This window comes from Coturnix japonica, chromosome 5 (genome assembly GCF_054131305.1).
Source record: "Coturnix japonica strain WE chromosome 5, WE-NBRP24, whole genome shotgun sequence".
Classification (NCBI taxonomy): domain Eukaryota; kingdom Metazoa; phylum Chordata; class Aves; order Galliformes; family Phasianidae; genus Coturnix; species Coturnix japonica.
In genome coordinates, this window is record NC_140667.1 from 27,499,158 (window position 1) to 27,519,295 (window position 20,138).

General features: G+C 48.8%; 2 protein-coding genes across 22 annotated transcripts in view; one reads left to right on the forward strand and one right to left on the reverse strand.

The window, feature by feature from the left end:
- Positions 1–10,256, reverse strand: part of SUSD6 (sushi domain containing 6) — a 68,881-nt gene extending 58,625 nt beyond the window's left edge. For 4 of the 20 annotated variants that reach the window (XM_085548976.1, XM_015864724.2, XM_085548975.1 and 1 more), the window contains exons 1-2: positions 10,153–10,256; positions 4,989–5,073 (exon numbers count right to left, since the gene is read on the reverse strand). The gene's annotated coding sequence lies outside the window, so the exon portion shown is untranslated. Of the gene's footprint in view, positions 1–1,060; positions 1,169–4,988; positions 5,074–8,047; positions 8,250–9,314; positions 9,516–9,999 lie in introns of those variants that run through there. The other 16 variants (XM_085548977.1, XM_085548961.1, XM_085548969.1 and 13 more) reach the window with 7 other exon arrangements.
- Positions 10,257–13,353: 3,097 nt separating this feature from the next.
- Positions 13,354–19,011, forward strand: CCDC177 (coiled-coil domain containing 177). Of its 2 annotated transcripts, XM_015864722.3 has the most exons (2): positions 13,354–14,019; positions 14,503–19,011. In XM_015864722.3, exon 2 carries the CDS (start codon positions 14,511–14,513, stop codon positions 16,401–16,403), a length of 1,893 nt encoding a protein of 630 aa, XP_015720208.2. In that variant the 5' UTR covers positions 13,354–14,019; positions 14,503–14,510; the 3' UTR covers positions 16,404–19,011. The 2 variants fall into 2 exon arrangements, with proteins under 2 accessions (XP_015720208.2, XP_085405082.1); XM_085548956.1 differs by lacking the exon at positions 13,354–14,019 and having other exon boundaries at positions 14,325–19,011.
- The last annotated feature ends 1,127 nt before the right edge of the window (positions 19,012–20,138 follow it).

Consider the following 20,138-nt stretch of genomic DNA (forward strand, 5'->3'; position numbering starts at 1 on the left):
GCTGCCTTCTACACTTACAACAAATTCTACCATCATCACATGGAACAATTGTGGCTTTGTACCCAAAGAGGACATAGAGAAGAACTCAAAGATGAGAAAGACTAAGGTAACAATGAGTCCTAGAGGGAAAAAAAATCCATATAATTTTAAATTTAATATTGTTCTTTGGAGAACAACAACAACAAAAAAAGCTGCACTAAGCTACAAAATCCACCACCTTTGGGCACTTAACAAAATGAGCACATGGTATGAAGTTCTAAAAGTGAAGAAAGTAACGTTTCAAACTCCTTTGAGGAGCTAGAGAGCTATAGCTGTGTAGAATTCAGGATATGCACGTATCCTTTTAAGGCACCATGCTGTATTGCCTAAACTGAGTAAAGCAGCTGCTCAAAGTATTACTCCACTGAGGAATTCTGTATCCATTTTCTGTAAGTACTGGAGTCTGCTTATTATGCCAGACATTATCAAACAAAAACATACACACAAAAGAGCAGGAATTGGTTATGCTGCAATCAAATACACAGTGTAGGAGGACTACACAATACCAGCTTATCAAGTACCTCACAGAAAATGAATCTTCACTTCGGTAAGGCTTGACTGGAATCACATTTGGAGAGACAGAAGTACATGAAGAATTTCATAAAAGAAACATTTCTGATTCAAGCCCTCCTATCCAGTCAGCACCTAGAAATGCACTAGCACACTGCTGGAAATGGTACAGAGGACAGGGCACAGGTGCACATAACAAACAAGGCAATGGAGACTTACAAGAGGCAGCCTAGAACATCTTTGCACCCAGGCTGACAGAGTTCAGAAGAATGCAAGTGCTAACTGTTCAACATTATCAAAAACTTCCATTTCTTACAAATTCAGTGTTCAGATTCTTTCAGAAGTCTTATGTGTACACACATTTCCTTTCTCATCTTCCTGCTCTACTGAAGATTTTATGCAGGGTAGCCTGGCTTTATCTCAAAAAATAAAGTTTTTCTGAAGAATCCGGGGATTCCTTGTGAATCATTTAAACAGGACAGGAGGCACTAACAGATTTCAGGTGACATACCTTTGAAACAGGAGATTTACTACAAGTTTCCATAGCCAGCTGCTTCTGAGATGAGTATTTCACACTGATGAGTTCCTCACATATTTTCACTGCCATAAAACTGCCACTCTGCCAACAAAGAGGTGAGTTCTTGTCCCAGAAAGCTCTCTATGTAAGTTACATATCAATAGGTGTGATGCTTGTAACAAACCGTTGTCTTTTCCTGAGACTCTTAAGACAGATTTGCTGAACTAGAAACATGACCTTTCCATTGAAAAGGCAGAAAAGGGAGGACTTGGACAAGTGAAGTGAATGGTAGACTGCCTATATTGGTAATTACTTTGAACAGACACAGCAAGGACATTGCTAACACCCATTCCACCAGGCTCACCTCCACTCACCTCTACTTTGACCCAAGCCCTCCCCAAATCCTAAATTCTAACATGGAACTGGCTGTTAGAACAGCTGAGCTGAGGGGCAGTAGACACAGGAAACAGGGTAGGGAAGGCCACAGCTTTACATGCAGCAAGCTGTTTATCACACACAACGTCAGAGCGCCTTCTGCAATGTGTTAGTTAATGATTAAGCTGTGCTAATTAAACTCTAGCTTCCCAGCAAGGGATAAATACAGATGGAAAACTAAAACCAAAACTCTGCTCCATAGAACATTGAGGAGCATGAGAGAGGGTGGGAAAATGCAATTGTCACTTGGTTTAAGTGAAACAATGTTACTGTGCCCAGGATACAGTGGCTGGCCTGCCTTCCTACCTCTCTACACGAGAGCAACCTGGAGAATCAGGAGGGCTAGACAGCCTTCAAATCACCATAAATTAAAAAGTATGCTGATGGGGAAAAAATAAATAAATTCATTTTATTCTGCCCTTCTCCTTTTATTTTATTTTTTAATACCAACGATGACATATGTTCCTGGATTCTCATGCTAGAGAATACTGATTGAAAGGGAAACACTAACTAAGAAGAGAGAAACAAAGAGCAACACTTGGAAACAAACAAAGGAGAAACCCAGGTAGGTATGGAAGGATGAATGTGAGCACCAGCCCACACCAGATCTATACACTGCTATTACATGCGCTTTGGCATTAGGCTGCCTGTGGTCCAAACTGCTACAGCAGACACAGGGAACAGACATAAAAAAGCAGTCTAGAGAGCATTCAAGGCCTTATGGGAAACTGAGCAGGATGCGTTCAGAAACACTACTGCAATCCTCCTTCTGTTCTCACTTCTCAGGATAAAAATAACGGAAGAGGAATTCTGTTTTCTGTACTGCAGTTTCTTCAGTCAAGATCTCTCTCCCTGTCCCACTCACACGCCCCTACACCCACACCATTTTAGGATAATTGTTTCATACCACAGGAGATAAACAGAATGCTGAAAAGTGATGAAACATGAAAAACCCTAAGTACAGGACACTCATTTGCAGGCAATGCCATGCATAAGCTAACTGAGAATATTAAAAAAATAAATAAGTAAAAGCCAATCACACGTATGCCTTTCTATTTTCAGGTCATAAAATCACTCACCACACTGAAAATAGGCATTTCCCGGGACCGAACAACTGATATGTAAATAGCACCAAGCAAAGGCAATAATGCCTTGCCATTATTTTGCCCATATAAAACACCTTGCACTTCTGTTATCAGTGACATATCTTCTGAAGATGGCCAAACAAATAAACCTTGGAAGAATTCCTGTTTGGTGCTTCCTGCAGCAAATGCTTCTATGCAGGCTCACTTCATAGAGCCACACAGGCTCTTCACCTTCATACAGGCTCTAGCAAAAGTTAAGTCTGGGCTTTGGACTCCTGCACCAAACAAATTACATTAGTCTCCTCTAAGATGCACCTGATGAAGCCTCTCTTTCTCCTCCTCAGTACCTTTTCATATACTTTTTTTCCTTTAGTTCAACTTATTTAGACATTATACCTATACAGCCAAAATGTATGCAGTTTGAAAAGACAGCAGATCTTTATACTGTCACTTCAGGCCTTTCCAAGCCTGCATTGGAAATAAAACCCCTCCAATGAAATGAATGCTATGAGAACACTGAGCTGACATGCTGCCATGAGCTGTGCAGACGCACTCAGTTTCTGTCTTCTGGGGAAGCTCTTTAGCCTGTTTAAATCCTTCCTGTCCCACTGTTATATACTGACACTAAAGAGGGTCTCAAACCACCCTGCAGAGTGAACAGCATCTAGTGAAAGGCTGCAAACCCCCTTACAAATTCACCAGGAGGGCAGCTCAGCCAGACTCAGACCAGATTATCCACTGAGGATTGTCACCAACTATCCCCAGGAAACCTGCTATCACAAACCAAGAGTCTCAGCTAGGATATCTGCTTTTATAAGTACCAGGATGAGCTTCTCCTCAGCTCTGTATTGCCACAGAAAGGCTAAAGAGGCCTTATCAGTACAATTCAACCCTTCCTTCTTGAGCTGCAAGACATTTTGTAACAACTCTGTCCAGCCTCTCACATCAGACCAGTCCAGGATCCTTACCACCATTTCCCACCCACCACTGCAAACAGAAGGTAGCAAAAATGTATGGTCATAGTGGACTATTTTCTGTGTTATATTACACGTAAAAATGTATTTTGCTATATGCTTAGGCTTCAAGATCTCCTCTACTGCTAAGCACTTTATCTTTAGATAAGGAGGAGATCGTTAGCATAAAACAAAGCAATATATATAGTTTGCACATACATTCCTCCTAGGAAAACTGTAAAGCTCCTTGTACCCACAATCAAAGGTTTGTCAGTTTAAGGATGTTTAATATCCTTTGAGAAACAATTTTTGTTTGCTCAGCCAATAAAGGCAGAAAGACACATACTTTAAGTTGCATCTCTGTGCCTACTTGCCTTTTTTCAGTCACACATCCCAACATGTAGCACAAGATGCCACTATGATCAAATCCAACATCGCTTCCTCCAATGAAGTTACTTTTCCACTTAATGATATGAAAAACAAAGGTGCACAAATCCATCAAGAAACCCATTTAAAGCATACAAGCACCACGCATGTGCACCCCAAACCATCTCAAAACAATTTAGACGACACTCCCAGTGAGAACCCTTAGAACTCACCCCTTTGCACTCAAGCTGGCAGTTGCCGGAAGCAAGGCCAGCAGGCCAGCACAGCACTTAATGCCTCATCACTGCTAGGGGAGCTGGGGGAAGAAAGAGGTGGCAGCTGGAGGAATTATCCACTTCTGATTAGCATCAGAACAAAGGCTCACATTAGTCCTGTCAGCAGCAGGGCACCCCGAAAGCACTGAGTAATAACCCTGTTGAAAGCATTAGAGGGATATTCCTCCGTCCCTGCTCAATCTACATCTCATCTCTAAGATAGAATGGAGGGTGATGGGGGCGGGGGCGGTTTGGAGCAAGGTCCAAAAAGCAGCTTGATGTTTAATTCTTTGAAAAGCAGACTCTGGCACTGTCTTAGCACTAATTCTGTTCTGGCTTCTCAAAAGTAGCATCTGGGAGCTGATATGGGGAAAACAAGAGAGAAAAAAAAACAACCACAAGCAGAACGCATTTTCTGTTCTTTGAATAAGACTGAATAGTGCAGGTGGCTTATCGTGCAAGGTTAACTCTGGAAGGCAGAAAGAGTTCAACAGTTTCTGTAACAAAGGCAAGAGGTGGTAATGGAGTGAAGAATACAAAAGAAAAACACCCTGTGGTACATGAGCACCGTTACAAAGTCAGAGTTTCAGGAAAAAGGATGAAGCACAGTTATAAAATTGTAATAAAATATTTTAACATAGAATTCAAAAGAGGAACCAACACTAGCAGCATGTGGATGTCTCATTACAGCAGAATATGGAAGGCAGCACATTCTGACAAGTCTGGAGAACAGTCTCTGGTATTTGGACAAAACACACGTTTAAAAAGCAAAGAGAAATAAAAGTAAGCACGTTAGCTTTCATCTTACCTGGTGTTGGCAGAAGTTAGCATACAACAGTCGTTGTTAGTACAACACAAGTGACGATTCAGTGGTGGTAGGTTGATTTGCACACCTAGAATGCACAAAAAAAAGATAAGGGTGTTGTTACATAAATGAGATAAAAAAGAAAAAGTTCCATTATTTCTTTTAGAACACACGCATATAGAAATGCTTCTGCTAAATTCATACCTGGGTTTTGAGACAAAGATCTCCCTTTTATTTCAGTATTAATACTAGAAGCTCAAAAGGTGGCTATTAATAAGGTGACTACGTAACCTCCAGCTCAGTTGGAAAGCACAGCAACTAACTGAGAGCTGAGCAAACCGAGTATCAAAAAAAAAGTAGAAGCTGTGCAGAAGGGGGAATTTCTGGCCTGCCCACTTAAAGGTTTTGCTGTTAAACATTTAAATAACATCACATTTCAGTATGTAATGACATGCCGACGTTCTGACTCTCAGAACACGCAAGTCCTTCAAGACAGTCATAAAGCAAACCAGAAGCAGACTTGAGATGAAGTTCCCACAGCTAACAAAATGAGAAGCAAACCCAGCGGGCTTCTCTTGTCCCTTACTCAAATAGCCATATGCTTATCAAAACACACATCCCCAGCTGTGCAGTCCTGCAACCCGTACCTACAAAGAAGCCTTTGGTGGGTGTCTATTAGCAGAGTTGTATGCATGGTTTTATAGACTCCGCTCACAATTCCTATGATGAGTCTCTAGCATATTTTTGTTGCACGTCACAGAAACAGTTGACAGCATTTCAGGATCACACAGCTCTTAAAGGAGTTGTAATTAACATCAGAGCACCTAGCTAGATCCAACAAAATGCCTTACGAGAGCAATCGGCACAAGTGGTCTCCAACACCCAAAGGAGATTCCGGCAGATCCTACAATGTAACTGTGTTAGTGCAGGCTGCCTCAGTATCTATTGCTTAAGGATTTCAGAAGTTATTTACCAAGTGAAAACAAACCCACAGCAATGTTAAACAGGTCAAGGACATTCCAGAGTTCCACTGATCTATGTATTTAAAACTATAAATACAAGTTACATCTCCTTTCAAAACAAGCTACTTTTGCAACTACCACTGAAAACCAGAGACCAGGTACACATTTATCTACTGAAAGCTCTGTATTTTCATATAGCACAAGAACATCACTCTCACAGCCTCTCATACAGAAATAAAAACATATAAAATGAATCAATCAACGGGATTTGATTAATTAAACTTCTTAAAACTTATGTTCCCTTACAGTCCTGCAGGAAGAGATCTAATGCAATATTATTTGATATCTTCTTTGCTCGTCTTCATTCCCAAACTAGATTCAAACTTGGGTTTGCTCAGAGACAGCTTAACTTCTAATTCACTTTATTACAAAACCCCATTAAACCAAGGCAAGAGACAACCAGGAGCAGTAGCAAACCACAGAAACATTTATCTACAGACTGACAGGAAAATGATTCCAGAGTAAGCACTAACACTGGTAAAGTTCTCAAAATGGTTCTGCATTTTTTTAAGCATAAGCTAATGATGGAGACACAGAATTTGAATACCAGTTCCCTTCCAAGGAGGAGGTTAAATAGGGCACATCTCAGCCTGGCAGGTTCAAGGGTAAGTCATTCTCATAACAAGTAAGTTTACATTGCTGGCCTGAAAGCCTTTCTGCTTTGCAGCACAAACACGATGCAGCGTTCCCCTCTGCCCTTTACTGTGCCCTATCAGCTCCAAAAGCTGCATTTACCTTGCCTAAAGGTTACAGCTGCAGAGGGGACAAACTCCCTTTCCAGTTAATGCTTGCTTGCAACAGGAAAGCGAATTTACGGCTGAGTGGGCTGGTTGCCAGGATAGCAGTTTCCCCCAGGGAATCACCAGAATGACATGAGACACATTGATCCTGTGGAGAAGGTTCCCAGTGCATGCTCCACTTTCAGAGCCTGCCCATTGTTCAATACCCCAGCAGAGCTGGGGGAAGGGGCAGCTGGAGCACACGAGAAGAGTTCTACACATCTAACTTCAGGTCCTACAGCTCTTCAGGAGCCAGCAATTACCACACACAGATATCACATATTAGAAAGCAAACACTAGACCATGCTGCACTGGTCTTTGGAAACCTTCAAAAGAAAAACAAGTGCACAGGTCAACCTGGAAGCTGCAAGTTCCCAAAGAGCTCTCAACGCATTACCATCAGAAACATCCTCTTACCATCACTAGGTTCAGTTTGCAAACATCCTGCTTGCACGCTGCCCAGAGCTGGACGGGTAAGAACACTGAGCTTCCTGTGAGACAACACTGGTTTCCATTGCTTTGTATCAAAACAAACAGCAAACCAATGTTGGGCGCAAATATTTCTTGCCGCATACAAAAGCTCACTTCCTAGAATTTATAAAAAGCATTTCCACTGGTTAAGCTTAAGATCAATTTTTGCAACTGCTGAGCAAACAAGCCTGCTAGCAGAATGAAAGAAGATCCGGTCTGCAGAACTACAGAAAGGCAAAGCCTGATCAACAACAGAGGTTCTGAAATAGAGTGTCTAATCTGTTCCTAAACTCCCGTGTTGGGGGTCATATCGTTACATCTGGAGCAATTCCATTTGTACCAAACACAGCTTCAAAACTGAGATCAAACACGTACTGACGGCATTTTGAAAGATGTGGTGCTTGTCACGATGGTTGGATAAACGTAATTACAAACTACCGTACTTCTGGCAAGAGAAGTTTGCTGTAACCAGTACCACATTATGAGCAAACATCTTTGCTACAGATGGGATAGGGCTTCCCTTTTCCTGCTCTCAGATATGCCTGCGTGCTTATATTTACCTGCTCCCAAAGCAGAAAGGAAAGGGAACCCCTGCTGCCCCCAAGCCCCTCTGTAAAGCAGAGCAGGCCCAGCCCGGGCACAGAAGGTCCCCTCACCCCCAGCTCAGCCCCATGGCTGAGGTCAGCCAGCTCCAGTACTCTGCAGGGGCTGAGGGTGCAGGGAAACCCAGTGCCAAATGGAATGCAGGGGAAAGCAGGGGAATGCCACGGAATGCTTGCACGCAACTGACCTGTCATGCAGACACTTGCAGGCTTCTCCAAGAACGCAGATCAGCAAGAACAAACACAAAGGAAGCAAAGAGGAAAAAAAGCCCCAGGTTCTGGGCGCGTATGTCAGACTCTACTGACCTGACAAAGGCCAGCAGCTCACATCTGTTTTCTCGCAAAAGCGGAACAAGTGAGAGATGTGTTCGGGTGGCAAGGATGTGGGTAGGCACGGCATGAACAAGCACATTGATAAGAAGAAGTGATGTAACAGGAACAGCCCCAGACACAGAAACCCAAGTCTGCAGCTAAGGCTGCACAGCTGAGGTTAAGACTGCTGCAGATTGCTCTCACAGTGAGCTAAGGCCATTCTGGAGGCAGGAACAGAATAGCTGAAAACAAGCATGATCAGAAGACAGAACTAATCCTGTCAGAGCCGCTGTGCTGCGGGCAGGACAAACCCCAGCAGCAGCGGTAAGCACTGCTGGCTGGCTCCCCAGCAGCTCCTGCCAGCTCCAGCAGCCATGTCAGCCCACCTTCACTGCTGCACTAAACGTAAACTCTGCCGGTAACTGCCTGCAAACTGCAGAGACTCAGTGAAGTGGGCGACCTGAGGACGCCCTGCACTGCTCACAGAGCACAGGTGGCCAATTTGCATGACGAGCAGAGAGGTGACAGAACCAGAGCTTCTGCTGCCGGGAAAGAGCAAAACCGTAAAAGAGCGGCTGGGAAATGTCAGCCTCCGGATCATTGCTTTCCCAGACCTCACCGAAACATCTGCATAGGAAAAAAAACCTTTGAAAGCACCGACACGAGGGCAACTGGATTTTCACAGCGGCTTTTAAGATGAGGTTATAACTTCCTTATTATGTGCTACTTTGCTCTACAAGGATGTGCAACGCTCCAATAGAGCACAGCAACGAGACTTCCCTTCAATTTTACCACATTTGCTAGATGACACGACAGCTCCTTCAGGCACATAAAGGCTCCCCTCTACAGAAACAAGCCTTCCTACCATCAGCAGCATTGCTGTCAGCAGCACTTCTATCCTCCGGCCGTCTGTGAAATGCCAGTTTATGCAACAGGACAAACAGATTGAGGAAGACAGATAAGTCTCCAAACAAGAGAGAAGTTGATGTACTTCTCAAAGTTCTGCTCGTTATCAGAAGTCACAAAAAGACAGAAGTGTGTCCAGCGCCACAGCAGCACTCGACCACAGAGCCCTGCACTGAAATAAAGGGGCAGGCACACATGGCATGTAACCAAGTGGCAGCAGACAGGCACATAAGGCACCTGAGTGGGAGGTGAGGAATAAAATCGGCGATAAACCAAAGCCACAGAAGCAGCGATTCCCCACGGCACCGGCGTTTAACATGCAAACCGCCCTCTGCTGAGACATCTCGCCTCTCTTTGATGTGCGCAGACAAGTTCTAACAGGAGGTGCGGGACGGGAGAGTCCCCTCTGCCCATTATCTCTACTGTCTATCGTTGCTCCTGCGCAGAGGGGGAAAAAAGAGAAAGAATAACAACGAATAAAGTGTAAAAATCGTTCTTAGTGCAGGAGAGAGGCACTGTGCTGCCGGCTATGAGGCAGGGTGCTGGTGCCCGGTGTCTGCAGCCCCTGAGAGCAGAGAGACGAGCTGAACGCAGGGCACAGTGAAGGCGTTCCGGAGACGCTCAGCTCTCCAGCAGAAGGAATCGCGGAGCTCACAACCCCCCTCCGAGGAACTTTTGCTCCCATTGTTCTCAACGAGCCGCTCCAGAAAGCTCCGAGCTCGCACTGACAACGCGTGAGGCTGCCAGGAGCAGCACCATTACATAACAGCAATGACGGGAACACGCACAAAGGCACAGCGAGAGGCGGGCGGACCGCTGCCCTCCTACCCCAGCCCTACGAGCTCCAGGACACCCCCTGCTCAACACCGACACCCTCCCACCCCCCTCGGCCTCACGCCATCACCCCATGCACAACACAAACCGTATTAACGCCAACCCACCGCCGAGCGGACCCAACGCACCACAGCACTTTATCACCTCTTCCTCCCGTCTCCTCGCCCGCCCAGGTGAACGACGCGGGCCCCACACCCCACACCCCACACCCCGCCCTCTGCTTCTCCCTTCGGCAGCTCACCGGCCCGGCTGTGGCGGAGGGGCGGTGGGGTGCGAGCTCGGGGCTGAAGGTCGGCGGCCTCGCGCCCCGGCCGGCGCCGCCGTCTTGCCCGCCCCCAACCGCCCGCGCGTCGCGTTCCAGGCCCCGCCTGGTCGGCCGCGCACGGGGCGGGGCCTGGAACGCGACGCGCGGGTCTTAAAGAGGCCGAGCTCCCTTATCCGGCCCTGTCTGCTCGCTCAGCCTCGGGTCGGCCCCACCCGGGTCGCCACCGCCCTCTGGTGGCACTGCCCGACAATTCCAGGTGTGGAGCCCTCAGTACAAAAAGGACATTGAGATTTTGGAAAGGGTCCAAGAGGGCCACGAAGATGATCAGGGGGCTGGAGCACCTCCCCTATGAGGACAGGCTGAGGGAGTTGGGTTTGTTCAGCCTGGAGAAGAGAAGGTTGCGGGGTGACCTCATTGCAGCCTTTCAATACCTGAAGGGAACTTAATCCTAGGAGGGAAGTAAACTCTTCGAAAGGGCTGATAAAGCAGGACTAGGGGAAATGGTTTTAAGTTGAAAGAGGGAAGATTTAGGTTGGATGTTAGGGGGAAGTTCTTCACTAGGAGAGTGGTTAGGTCCTGGAACAGGCTGCCCAGGGAGGTTGTGGATGCCCCGTCCTTGGAGGTGTTCAAGACCAGGTTGGACGGGGCCCTGGGCAACCTGATCTAGTAAATGTGTATGTTTGGTGGCCCTGCCAGGCAGGGGGGTTGGAACTACATGATCCTTGAGGTCTCTTCCAACCCGGCTCATTCTGTGATTCTGTGATTCTGTGACAAGATGAATGCTAATAACAGCTTGCCATTAGCACAGCTTAAATCTTAGCCTTAGACTCCAGCAAGACTGAAGTATTCCAGAGGAGGATTTTGGCTTTTGTCAGGCTATTGCACCAGCACTGTGGTGTGTTGGGTTTCAGGCCTGGCTACCAACCAGGTCTCATAGGACTCATGTTCATAATTAGGTATTAGACTCAGTGCCTCATGAAAGTCTTAAAATGGTTCATCAAACTTCCCACTGACAGGGGAAGGCTGTGCTGTGAGGCTCTGGTGTGCGGGGGCTGCCCCTGGCAGGGAAGAGACCTGTGGTTCGCAACAGTTTGGTCAGGGTCCTCCCAGCAACAGTGTAAACAGCATGAGAAAGAGAAAGCAGAAATTGCAAAACAGATGGAGACGGGAGTCAACCAACCTGGAAAACTTTTGCTTGTTGCTACTTAGCAAAGAGGAAATAATGCACCAGCTAACATTCCCATGGTGGAGGGGGAAACAGTCCTAGAAAGACAAACTGTTAAAGTCAAAGCCAAAGCCTCCTTAGAAGAACTAGCCAGCTACAGAAGGGGAGATGCAAGAGAGAAGGAAGGCAGTGAACAGGCATCAGGGCTGTGTGCACAGCCTGCCTATGCCAGGACACATGGAGGCAAATGCTTGGTAGAAGCCCTGGCTCAGCCCATCAGCAGCAGCAGCTATGGGAGGACTGACGCTCTGGAACGAGTTCAGAAGGAGGGTGATAGCTGCTTGTGCAACTACAGGCAGTTGGTTTACAATGAGGATATGTTTTCCTTGGCTCTGAGGGAATTTGGAAATGGTTTACAAACATTTGTAAGGCTTAAGCTCAAGCAGGAGAGAACTTCTAGCCAAAAAAGGCAAACTACTTTCCAGAGAAGATAAAACAGTAAGGAAAAACCAAAGCAGAGAGTTAACTAATTACATTTTACTCAAGGGCTTTCATAGGTTGTGAAACTGCTCTCCCAAGCAAACTGGGGGAAAACCCAGGTACAGGCAGTTCTAGAGCCAGACTGGGAAGGATTAATTATTACACATGAGTGGAGAGCATACAGAAGAACTCATTGACTTGAAACAAATATTTCCATCTCCATAACCTGTAGGCATGATTTCCCACTGCCCTGCATCTCTTGCTTTCATTAGCAGTGATGCAAAGAAGGAAATTTTGATAAATCAAAGGAGGAAGGTAACCCTATAGTACTGCTCAGCCTGCATGCATAGATTTCTCTCACTTCCAGCTAAAAGGGTTTTAAATGGTGTGGGGGGGAACTGACACGTAAGCAGTGAACCTCTTCGGCTCCTCCAGAGGGCACCTCCTGCCCCATCCCAAGTTTCCCTTAGTCTTGATAAGATGGGGATATGACTTCAGTGTTTAGATAGCATATGCTAACGTCTCCAAAAGTCATATCCAGCTACTTCTCAAGCTGTCTGACAAGCCCCATTCCCACTGCATTTGGGTGGCTGCTTATGGGAGCTCTAAAGATCCACACAGAAACCTGAAAAGTCAAGGTCCAGCTACAGCTCCATTCCAAGCTGAAATAGCAACCTGCCAAAAGCCCCAGGAAACCCATGCCTCACTGGGCATGCACACTTACCAGCTAATGAGTTTCCATGAAAAGAGTGCAATCATGGCTTGACAGCTGCTGTGCTGCAGCTCCTGTTCATGGTCAGCACCGTCAGCAGTGAGCCAGGCTCTTCTGACAGTAGAAAGCTGCTCCCTGACCCGAGGATGTTCACATAACTAATTACCAAGCTTTATAACCACCCCCTACAGACTATGATGATGATGAATGAATTAGATCAGATAAATCAATATGGTTCATTGGTGCAGTTTGCCCACTCAGTGCATCCTCACTGTGCGCATCCATCAGCATAGAGGATGAGATAGATTCAAAGTCTTTTCTCATACTAAATACATCTCCACACATACACCACCAACCTGCAGCTCTCTAGCTTCTCCCCAGGACTCCCTAGGCCTTTCCTAGGTCTTTCTCTCACTCTCTGTTATTGTTCTGGATTATCCTGGAAGCTCTCTGATGACTGCCTTGTCCTTCCTTATTGAAACAAAGCAGATTAAGCTGCATCCATACTGGCTACGTGATAAATTGCTGAAGTCTACTGAAGTCACAACACAGTGTCTAACAAGCATTTGCTACTCCTGCGTCTGACAAAAACAGAGTTGCTCCACTGTGTGGCACAGACGCTCTGCACTCCACAACCAGCAATGATGCCCTCCCTGCTGCATGGGATTTCTAAAGCAAGGCGTCTTCAATCCCACTGTGGCTTGTTGAGCTCTGGATGCCTACAGAAATTCTGAATCTACCACAGTAATTGCAGCCAGCCTGTTCCAAGCGGGTACCTGGAAAGCGGTACTGTACTGCCTGCAACATTGTTCCAGTTCCCTCCTTCTCAGTCCTGACTTATCTCTGCAGCAAGCGGTAGCTTGCATTAGCACTAAAGGGAATAGGGGTATGTAGCTGGAAAGTGCTTTGTGCTGAAATTTGAGCGCTGTGCCGTTCTGTTCCATTCTGACACAGATTCCCAGCGGCCCCAGGCAGGCCACCTTCATCTCCCTGCGGCTGTTTGCCATCTGCAAAACTGGGCTAGCATCCTTCCTCCTTGCGACTCTCTCTTATCGACCGTAAACGCGGATGGGCTTCTCCGCGCGCGGGCACTGCGCAAAATAGGGGGCACGACTCAGAAAGCGCTTTTCACTGCGGGAAGGACGCGTGCACGGAAGGACACGGGGACGGCGGGTGCACGGCGGGACACCCGCCTGGCGCGGCAGCGGCACCGCCCGGCCCGGCCCCGGCGCGGGGGCTTCGGGGCGGGTCCCCCGCGCCCGCCTCCGCCCGCCCCCGCTCGGGAGCGCGGCTCGGCGGGGCTGCGGCGGGGCTGCGGCGGGCGGCGCGGGGCCACGCAGCCTGCGGGCGGCCGCCGTGCCCGCCGCCGCCCCGCGGGTGCCATGGAGGAACCGCCGCTGCCGCCGCCTCCGCCGCCGCCGGCCACCTGATCCCCGCGGCCGCCGCCTCCGAGACAAAGCGCGGGGCTGCCCGCCGCGCCCGCCCGGTGAGTGCCTCCCGCAGCTCGGACGCGCCCCCGCGCCCCCCGTTCGCGGCCGGAGCACCCCCGCCCCAAATACCCCTCACCCCAAACTGCCGCGGTTCAGTCCCCCCGTGAGCATCCTCCCTCGCAGCCCGAGTCCACCCCCCCGCACAAACGAACTCCCCCGCCCGCAGCCCGGGCGGCAGCCCCAACGCCCCGACCCGCGGCTACGCACCCCCCGTGCACGGGAGCACCGGAGGGGCGGGTATGGGGCTGCCCTCTCACCTCGTGTGCCCCGGAGACCCCCCGCGTCCCCAGCCCGTACGCTGCAGACACCCCCACGGATGGTCGCAAAACACCGTCGCTACCAACCGCCCCGTGCGCCCCAATCCCACCCCACCGGGCACCGAACTCCCGCCCCTGCTCGGCCGCTCCATCCATCCGTAGCACCGTGCCGGGGGGACAAAGGGGACCGCAGGCTCACCCGCCACCGCTCTCTCCTCGCAGGCCCAACCATGGTGGAGCCCCCGGCAGAGCCCCCCGCGCAGCCCTGCCCCGCACCCGGCGGGGCGACGGCGGCGGCGACACCCGGGGAGACGTCCCGACCCGGGGAGCAGTCCCCGCTGCTGCACCTGGACCTGTACAACTTCGACTGCGCGGCGGCGGAGGGCAGCCGCTACGTGCTGACCAGCCCCCGCTCCCTGGAGGCCTGCGCCCGCTGCGCCGTGCGGCCGGTGGAGCTGCTGCCGCGGGCGCTGGGCGACCTGCTGCGCGAGGCTCCCGGTCGGTCCATGCGGGTGGCCACCGGGCTCTACGAGGCCTACGAGCGGGAGCGCCGCCGCAAGCTGCAGCAATGCCGCGAGGAGCGGGAGAGGATTATCCGCGAGGAGAAGCGGCGCATCCTCGCTCCGCTCGGCAGCCTGCCTCCATCGCCCGCCGCACGCCTCGCCCCGCGGGCTGCCACCACCGCCGCCGGGCCCCGTCCCGTGGGGAAGGCTGGGGCGTCAGGGGGTGCCAAGGCCAAGAGCCATTCCCTGGACTCGCTGCAAAAGCGACGGGAGGGCAGCTGGGGCAAGACCTCCTCGGAGTCGGGAGCGTCGTCCTCGTACAGCGGGGAGAGCCTGCGAGGGCTGGGGGGCAAGGGGCGCGGCCGGGGCCGGGTGGCCGACGGCTCCCTGCTGGGGCGCAGCTTCAGCCTGGGTGATCTCAGCCACTCGCCACAGACCGCGCAGAGGGTGGAGAGGATCGTCAGGGAGGTGAAGAGGAAGAAGGGCCTCTCGGAGGTGCCCGAGAGGGACAAGAAGATCGCGGCGCTGATGATCGCCAAGCACCAGGAGGCCAACCTCCTGCGAGAGCAGCGGCAGGCGGCACACCTGCAGTGGGACAGCCAGCGGCGCCTGGCGGAGCAGCGGAAGGAGCAGGAGGAGAAGGAGAAGCAGAAAGCCCTCCTGCAGGGCCAGCGGATGTGGGAGAGCCAGGTGGAGAAGCGGCGGGGAAAGCTGAGCCAGGAGCAGCAGGAGGTCGCCCTGCTGAAGCAGAAGCAGCGGCAGGTATGTGAGGAGAGGTGGCGGGAGCAGGCGGAAAAGCAGGAGCGGCTGCGGAGGGAGAAGCTGGAAAGAGCCGTCCAGGAGGACAAGCAGAAGAAGCTCCATCAAGAGCACAATCTGAAGGCAAAGGAGGACAGCAAGAAGGAGCAGCGGGAGCGAGAGGAACAGCTCCTGCAGGAGAAGCTGTCCACGGCCGCGCAGAAGAGGCAGAGGAAGGAGGTGCGGCTGCAGAAGGAGAGGAAGCTGCTCAACCAAGCAGAGAAGCAGAAGCACGAGACTTTGCTCAAGGAACTGGCCAAGCAAGAGGCAGAGGAGAAGGAAATGCTGAAGGCCTCCTTGGAGATGAGCTTGTCCAAGGCTCAGGAGAACTATGAGCAGCTAGTGGAGAAGAGGAACCAGGAGCTGAGGGAGAAGGCCAGGCGGGAGGACATGCAGATCCAGAGAGCCAAGCTGGCAGCAGAGAAGAAGGAAAGAGAGCAGAAAGAGCACTTGGAGGCCCTGGCTAAAGAGACAGAGAGGAAGCTCCAGCATGCTGCACAGGTGGCTGAAGAGGTGGTCCAGGAAAAAGCCCGCAGGTTGGTCATGAGCCGTCTGGAGAAGGAGAAAGTGCAGAAGATGAACAAGCAAAAAGTGGAACAGTATGAGGACTTACGGCGCAGGGAGATTCTCCTATCTATAGAGAGGAAACTTGAGAGGAGCGAGCAGATCTTCAAGGAGAAGAAGACCGTCTTAGAAAATGCCAGGTCTGTAGCTCGGGCATCCTTCCATGTCCGGGAAAGGGTGCGGGAGGAGACCAACACGCGCACCTTTGACAAGATGGCCTTGGAAGCAGAGCTGCACGCTAGCCTGGATAAGAAATGAAAGATCTTGGTGGGGATACGTTATCAGTTGTCCCTCATAACACATCAGAAAGCTCTTCTGCATTAACATTTAACATTAAGAAGAATAACAACAAAGCTAAGCACCCTAATTTATTACTTTGGGGGAGCAGGGTACCGCACAAAAACGTGGCAGCTATTTCACAAACTTTTTAAAACTCATTTTTGTTCTGGATGTGTTTTAAGGACTGACCTCAGTCATATCCACAGAGGGGAAGTGAGTTTTTGCATCCTCCTCCCCATGAGCACAGAGGGCTGCAGAAGAACTTTGCGTGATACCTGTGAGTTACAAACTGATTATCTAAACTGGAGCTGACTACAGCTGCACTATTTTTGTTGTTGGAAAAACAGGCAATAGAGACTATGGGCTACTCTTAGAGCCTATTGACAAAGAACCCAAACCAACCCAGCTCATTTGGGTTTGAGTGACTTTCAGTGTGGTTTAAGTTATAGGATTGCATTTTCAAAGCTGCTGTAAATCCAGGAAGATGGAGAAGTCCATGTGCCCCCGGGCATGTCTCAGTCACTGCTGATATCAAACATCAAGGAAAGAAAGCTCGGGACGAGAGTCAGGCTTCATAACACCGTATAAGCAGGCATTACAATCCAAGCTGGGTAGAAGCTGGTAAAAGTACTTACAAACACCACAGTTTCACTTCTGCTGTTTGCAGCTGTGGCCTCTCCCCAGTATCCTTACCCTCCTTTCCGAGTGTCTCTTGGAAAGGTCTGTAAAGTTTCTTCTTTCAGAGGAGTGGAAGAAGGAAAGAAGTCTGTGGGCAATCCACAAGCTGACAGTCATCCAAACAACCCATTTGTACATTAAGATATAAAAATTAACAAACCTATGGAAGCTGGCTCTTGTTGCAAACATGCAAATGGAAATCTGCAAACAGATTGCATAAAGGGGCTGAGGAATATCCATGCTGGGAATATTCATATTTGACGAGACCCTGAGCAACCTTCTCCAGCTCAGCCTGCTTTGAGCAGGAGGCTGGATGAGGCATATGCCAGAGATCTCTTCCAAACTACTGACTGCATGAGCTGCTTGCAATGAGGCTGGCACCCAGCTCTTATTGTTGTCTGCTGAGTAGGGCAGCTTTCGTCTGTCCCTTGGTGCTATCAGTTGCATTATTGTTTTAGGGCACAAGAAAGAGTAGGTGCACAAAATAAGGTACGTTACAGATTCTCTTAGGTGAGGATCATGGCATTTTTTTACAACTAACTCAATACTATTTTGAAGGAAACAAGATCTTTTGACATGAATGCACTGGAAATGTGAAAAGCCTTCCTACGCCCCATGGACAGCATTCAAGTCAGTGTTCTGTTCCGGTTCTCCATGTTAACTCTCTGCCAGATTGCAGTTACAAACCCGCATCCAAACCAGGCACATTCTGGGCTTTTTTTTCTGGCTCCAGGCAATGCCAGCCCTGTGCTCCACCATCCGTGACACTGTGCTGGGCTGCTGTGGTGATAGCTGTCAAACCTGGAGCAAGGGAGAGAAGCAGCAAGAAGAGCCAGGTTCTCATTTCCTTGCAGATGTCTCTGACGTACAACACAGGGGAAGAGAAAACCAGAAGAAGGTTGATATTGATTCAGACATGCAGTGTCACATGCATAGATTGCTTACCTCTCAGAAGGCTCTAACAGCAGTAGACCAAGCACACTCTGGTATCCTGCAAGGCTGGAGACACTGTAAAAGGAGTGTTGGAAATGAAGTAATCTGATGAAACTCGCCCTCTTTGAATCAGAGCAACTGGTGCTGTATGGGCAGATGGCACAAAAAGCAAGAAGTGGGACACCTGAGTTATGCTAGCTCAGTTGTTGGCTTACTGTGTAACATCAGGCGCATCCTTGTGGGCTGGCCCTGCTCCTAATGATATAAAAGGAAGCAGAATCAGACTCTTGGGATTGATGTGGCTCGCAAGAAATAGTAACACATGGCTTGGCAAAGCGCTTCCAGGGCTTTGGATGAAATATGCCAACAAAGCACAAAGTACTGATTTATTTATTTGTTTGTTTGTGGTGTTACTGAAAAAAAAAAAAAAAAAAAAAAAAAGCACATCCATTGGTGAAAATGGTCAGGTAACACCAAAACCTAAACAATGCACAGCTGTGGGAAGGACAGCGGTGCTCCTGTTTCCAGCTAGGAGCCTGTCACTTCACTCTCTTCCTTGAAACTACAAGTGATTTCAAAAGAGAAAGCAATCCTGCTGCCCTGCTGTACCACCAGTCATGTTTATGTGTTGTTTGTACTGCAGTGTGCAACGTGATGGGCAGATGAGTGGACACAGCCACCATCATTTATTCCCTTAACGCTGCATTTTACCTTCTGATGTTGCATTTCCAGTGCAGATCAAGAAAATTTTTACAGCCCAGGAGAGACTCCTTGGCTACTGACTGTAATTACACCTCAAGTCCGTGTCTTGCTGCTGACTGAGTTTGACATCTTGGGGCTACAGCCAAACTAATCAAAGCACACCTCGGTGGTGGTAATTGGATTGGCTAACCTCTGTTCCTATTTTGCGCAGTGTGCAGCTTGAGTTTTGAATGTGCAGTCTTTGAAAAAAAACTATTTTTTTTTCCAAAAGATACAGATTTGTGTGTGGACTTTTTTCATGTCAGTAGATATTTCAAAACAGAGCTTGTGAGAGTCAATGGAGGTTATAGGTGTTTAAAGTCGTGACGTGGAAAACAAAGTCAACTAGTTGAGTGGAGTCATGAGGGGTATTTCCTGGGTCTCCTTATGCTTCTGTTTATACGAGGAGTTTTACTGCTAGATTTCTATGGCAATTGAAATGAAGCCCTGAGATGTGTGCAAAACATATGGTGTTTTTAGATTAGGCTTATTTTATATCTGTGATACTGAGCTGCAGGCCAGAAAGAACTAAGAATCAAAGCAAGCAGCACATTATCTGGTTGCTCAGAAGTAGATCACAGCTTATTCAAGGTGCAGGAGGAACTGATAACATTTGGTCAGGTTCTACAGAAAGATAAGTTGGTTCTCTCCTCAGAATAGAAAATGTGTTTTAGGCTATCAGTCTGTTATAATCACGAGGTTGTAGCAAAGAATTTGCTTCTAGATCATGTGCATGCCTGCTACAGAACGACCTCTAGATCTTGGACTTGTCTGCACTTTAAAAGCAACAAATGCCCTGTACTGGGAAATTTCCGTGACTAATAGCACATCAGAGGTCTGGCTAGCATTGAATTCCCAGGTTTCTCCTTCTAACTAGATTTCATATTGGATCCTGTAGATCTAGTGGATCAACCCAAAATCTAGATCTAAATGCCACTACGCTGTCAAGTCTGAAACCAAACACATGTGCGCTAACCTGTAACCCTGCCTATAACGTGCTGTATAGGTTAGCTCTGCCAATGGACTGGAACTCCTACTAGAATTTAACCTGCTTGAAACCACTCTGTTTGAAGAGTTTCTGAAGTTGAGATATTGCAACACTCAGGAGAGAGACTCCATTATCTAAATGTTAAAAAGAAGGAACCATGAGACCACGAGGTCTTGAGGTTCATATTCAGTTAAAGCTGGAGGCCTTCAGTGCTGGTGGAAGTTCCAGCACTTTGTCTCTTCTGAATGCTACCTCTTAGTAAAAAATTGATCTCTAAACTGTGATTTCTCTGTCAAGGTTATATTTGTCAGACACATTCAAAAGCTATTAGGAGGCACAGCTGCACTCCCCGGCACTTAATGTTTTACTAAGTA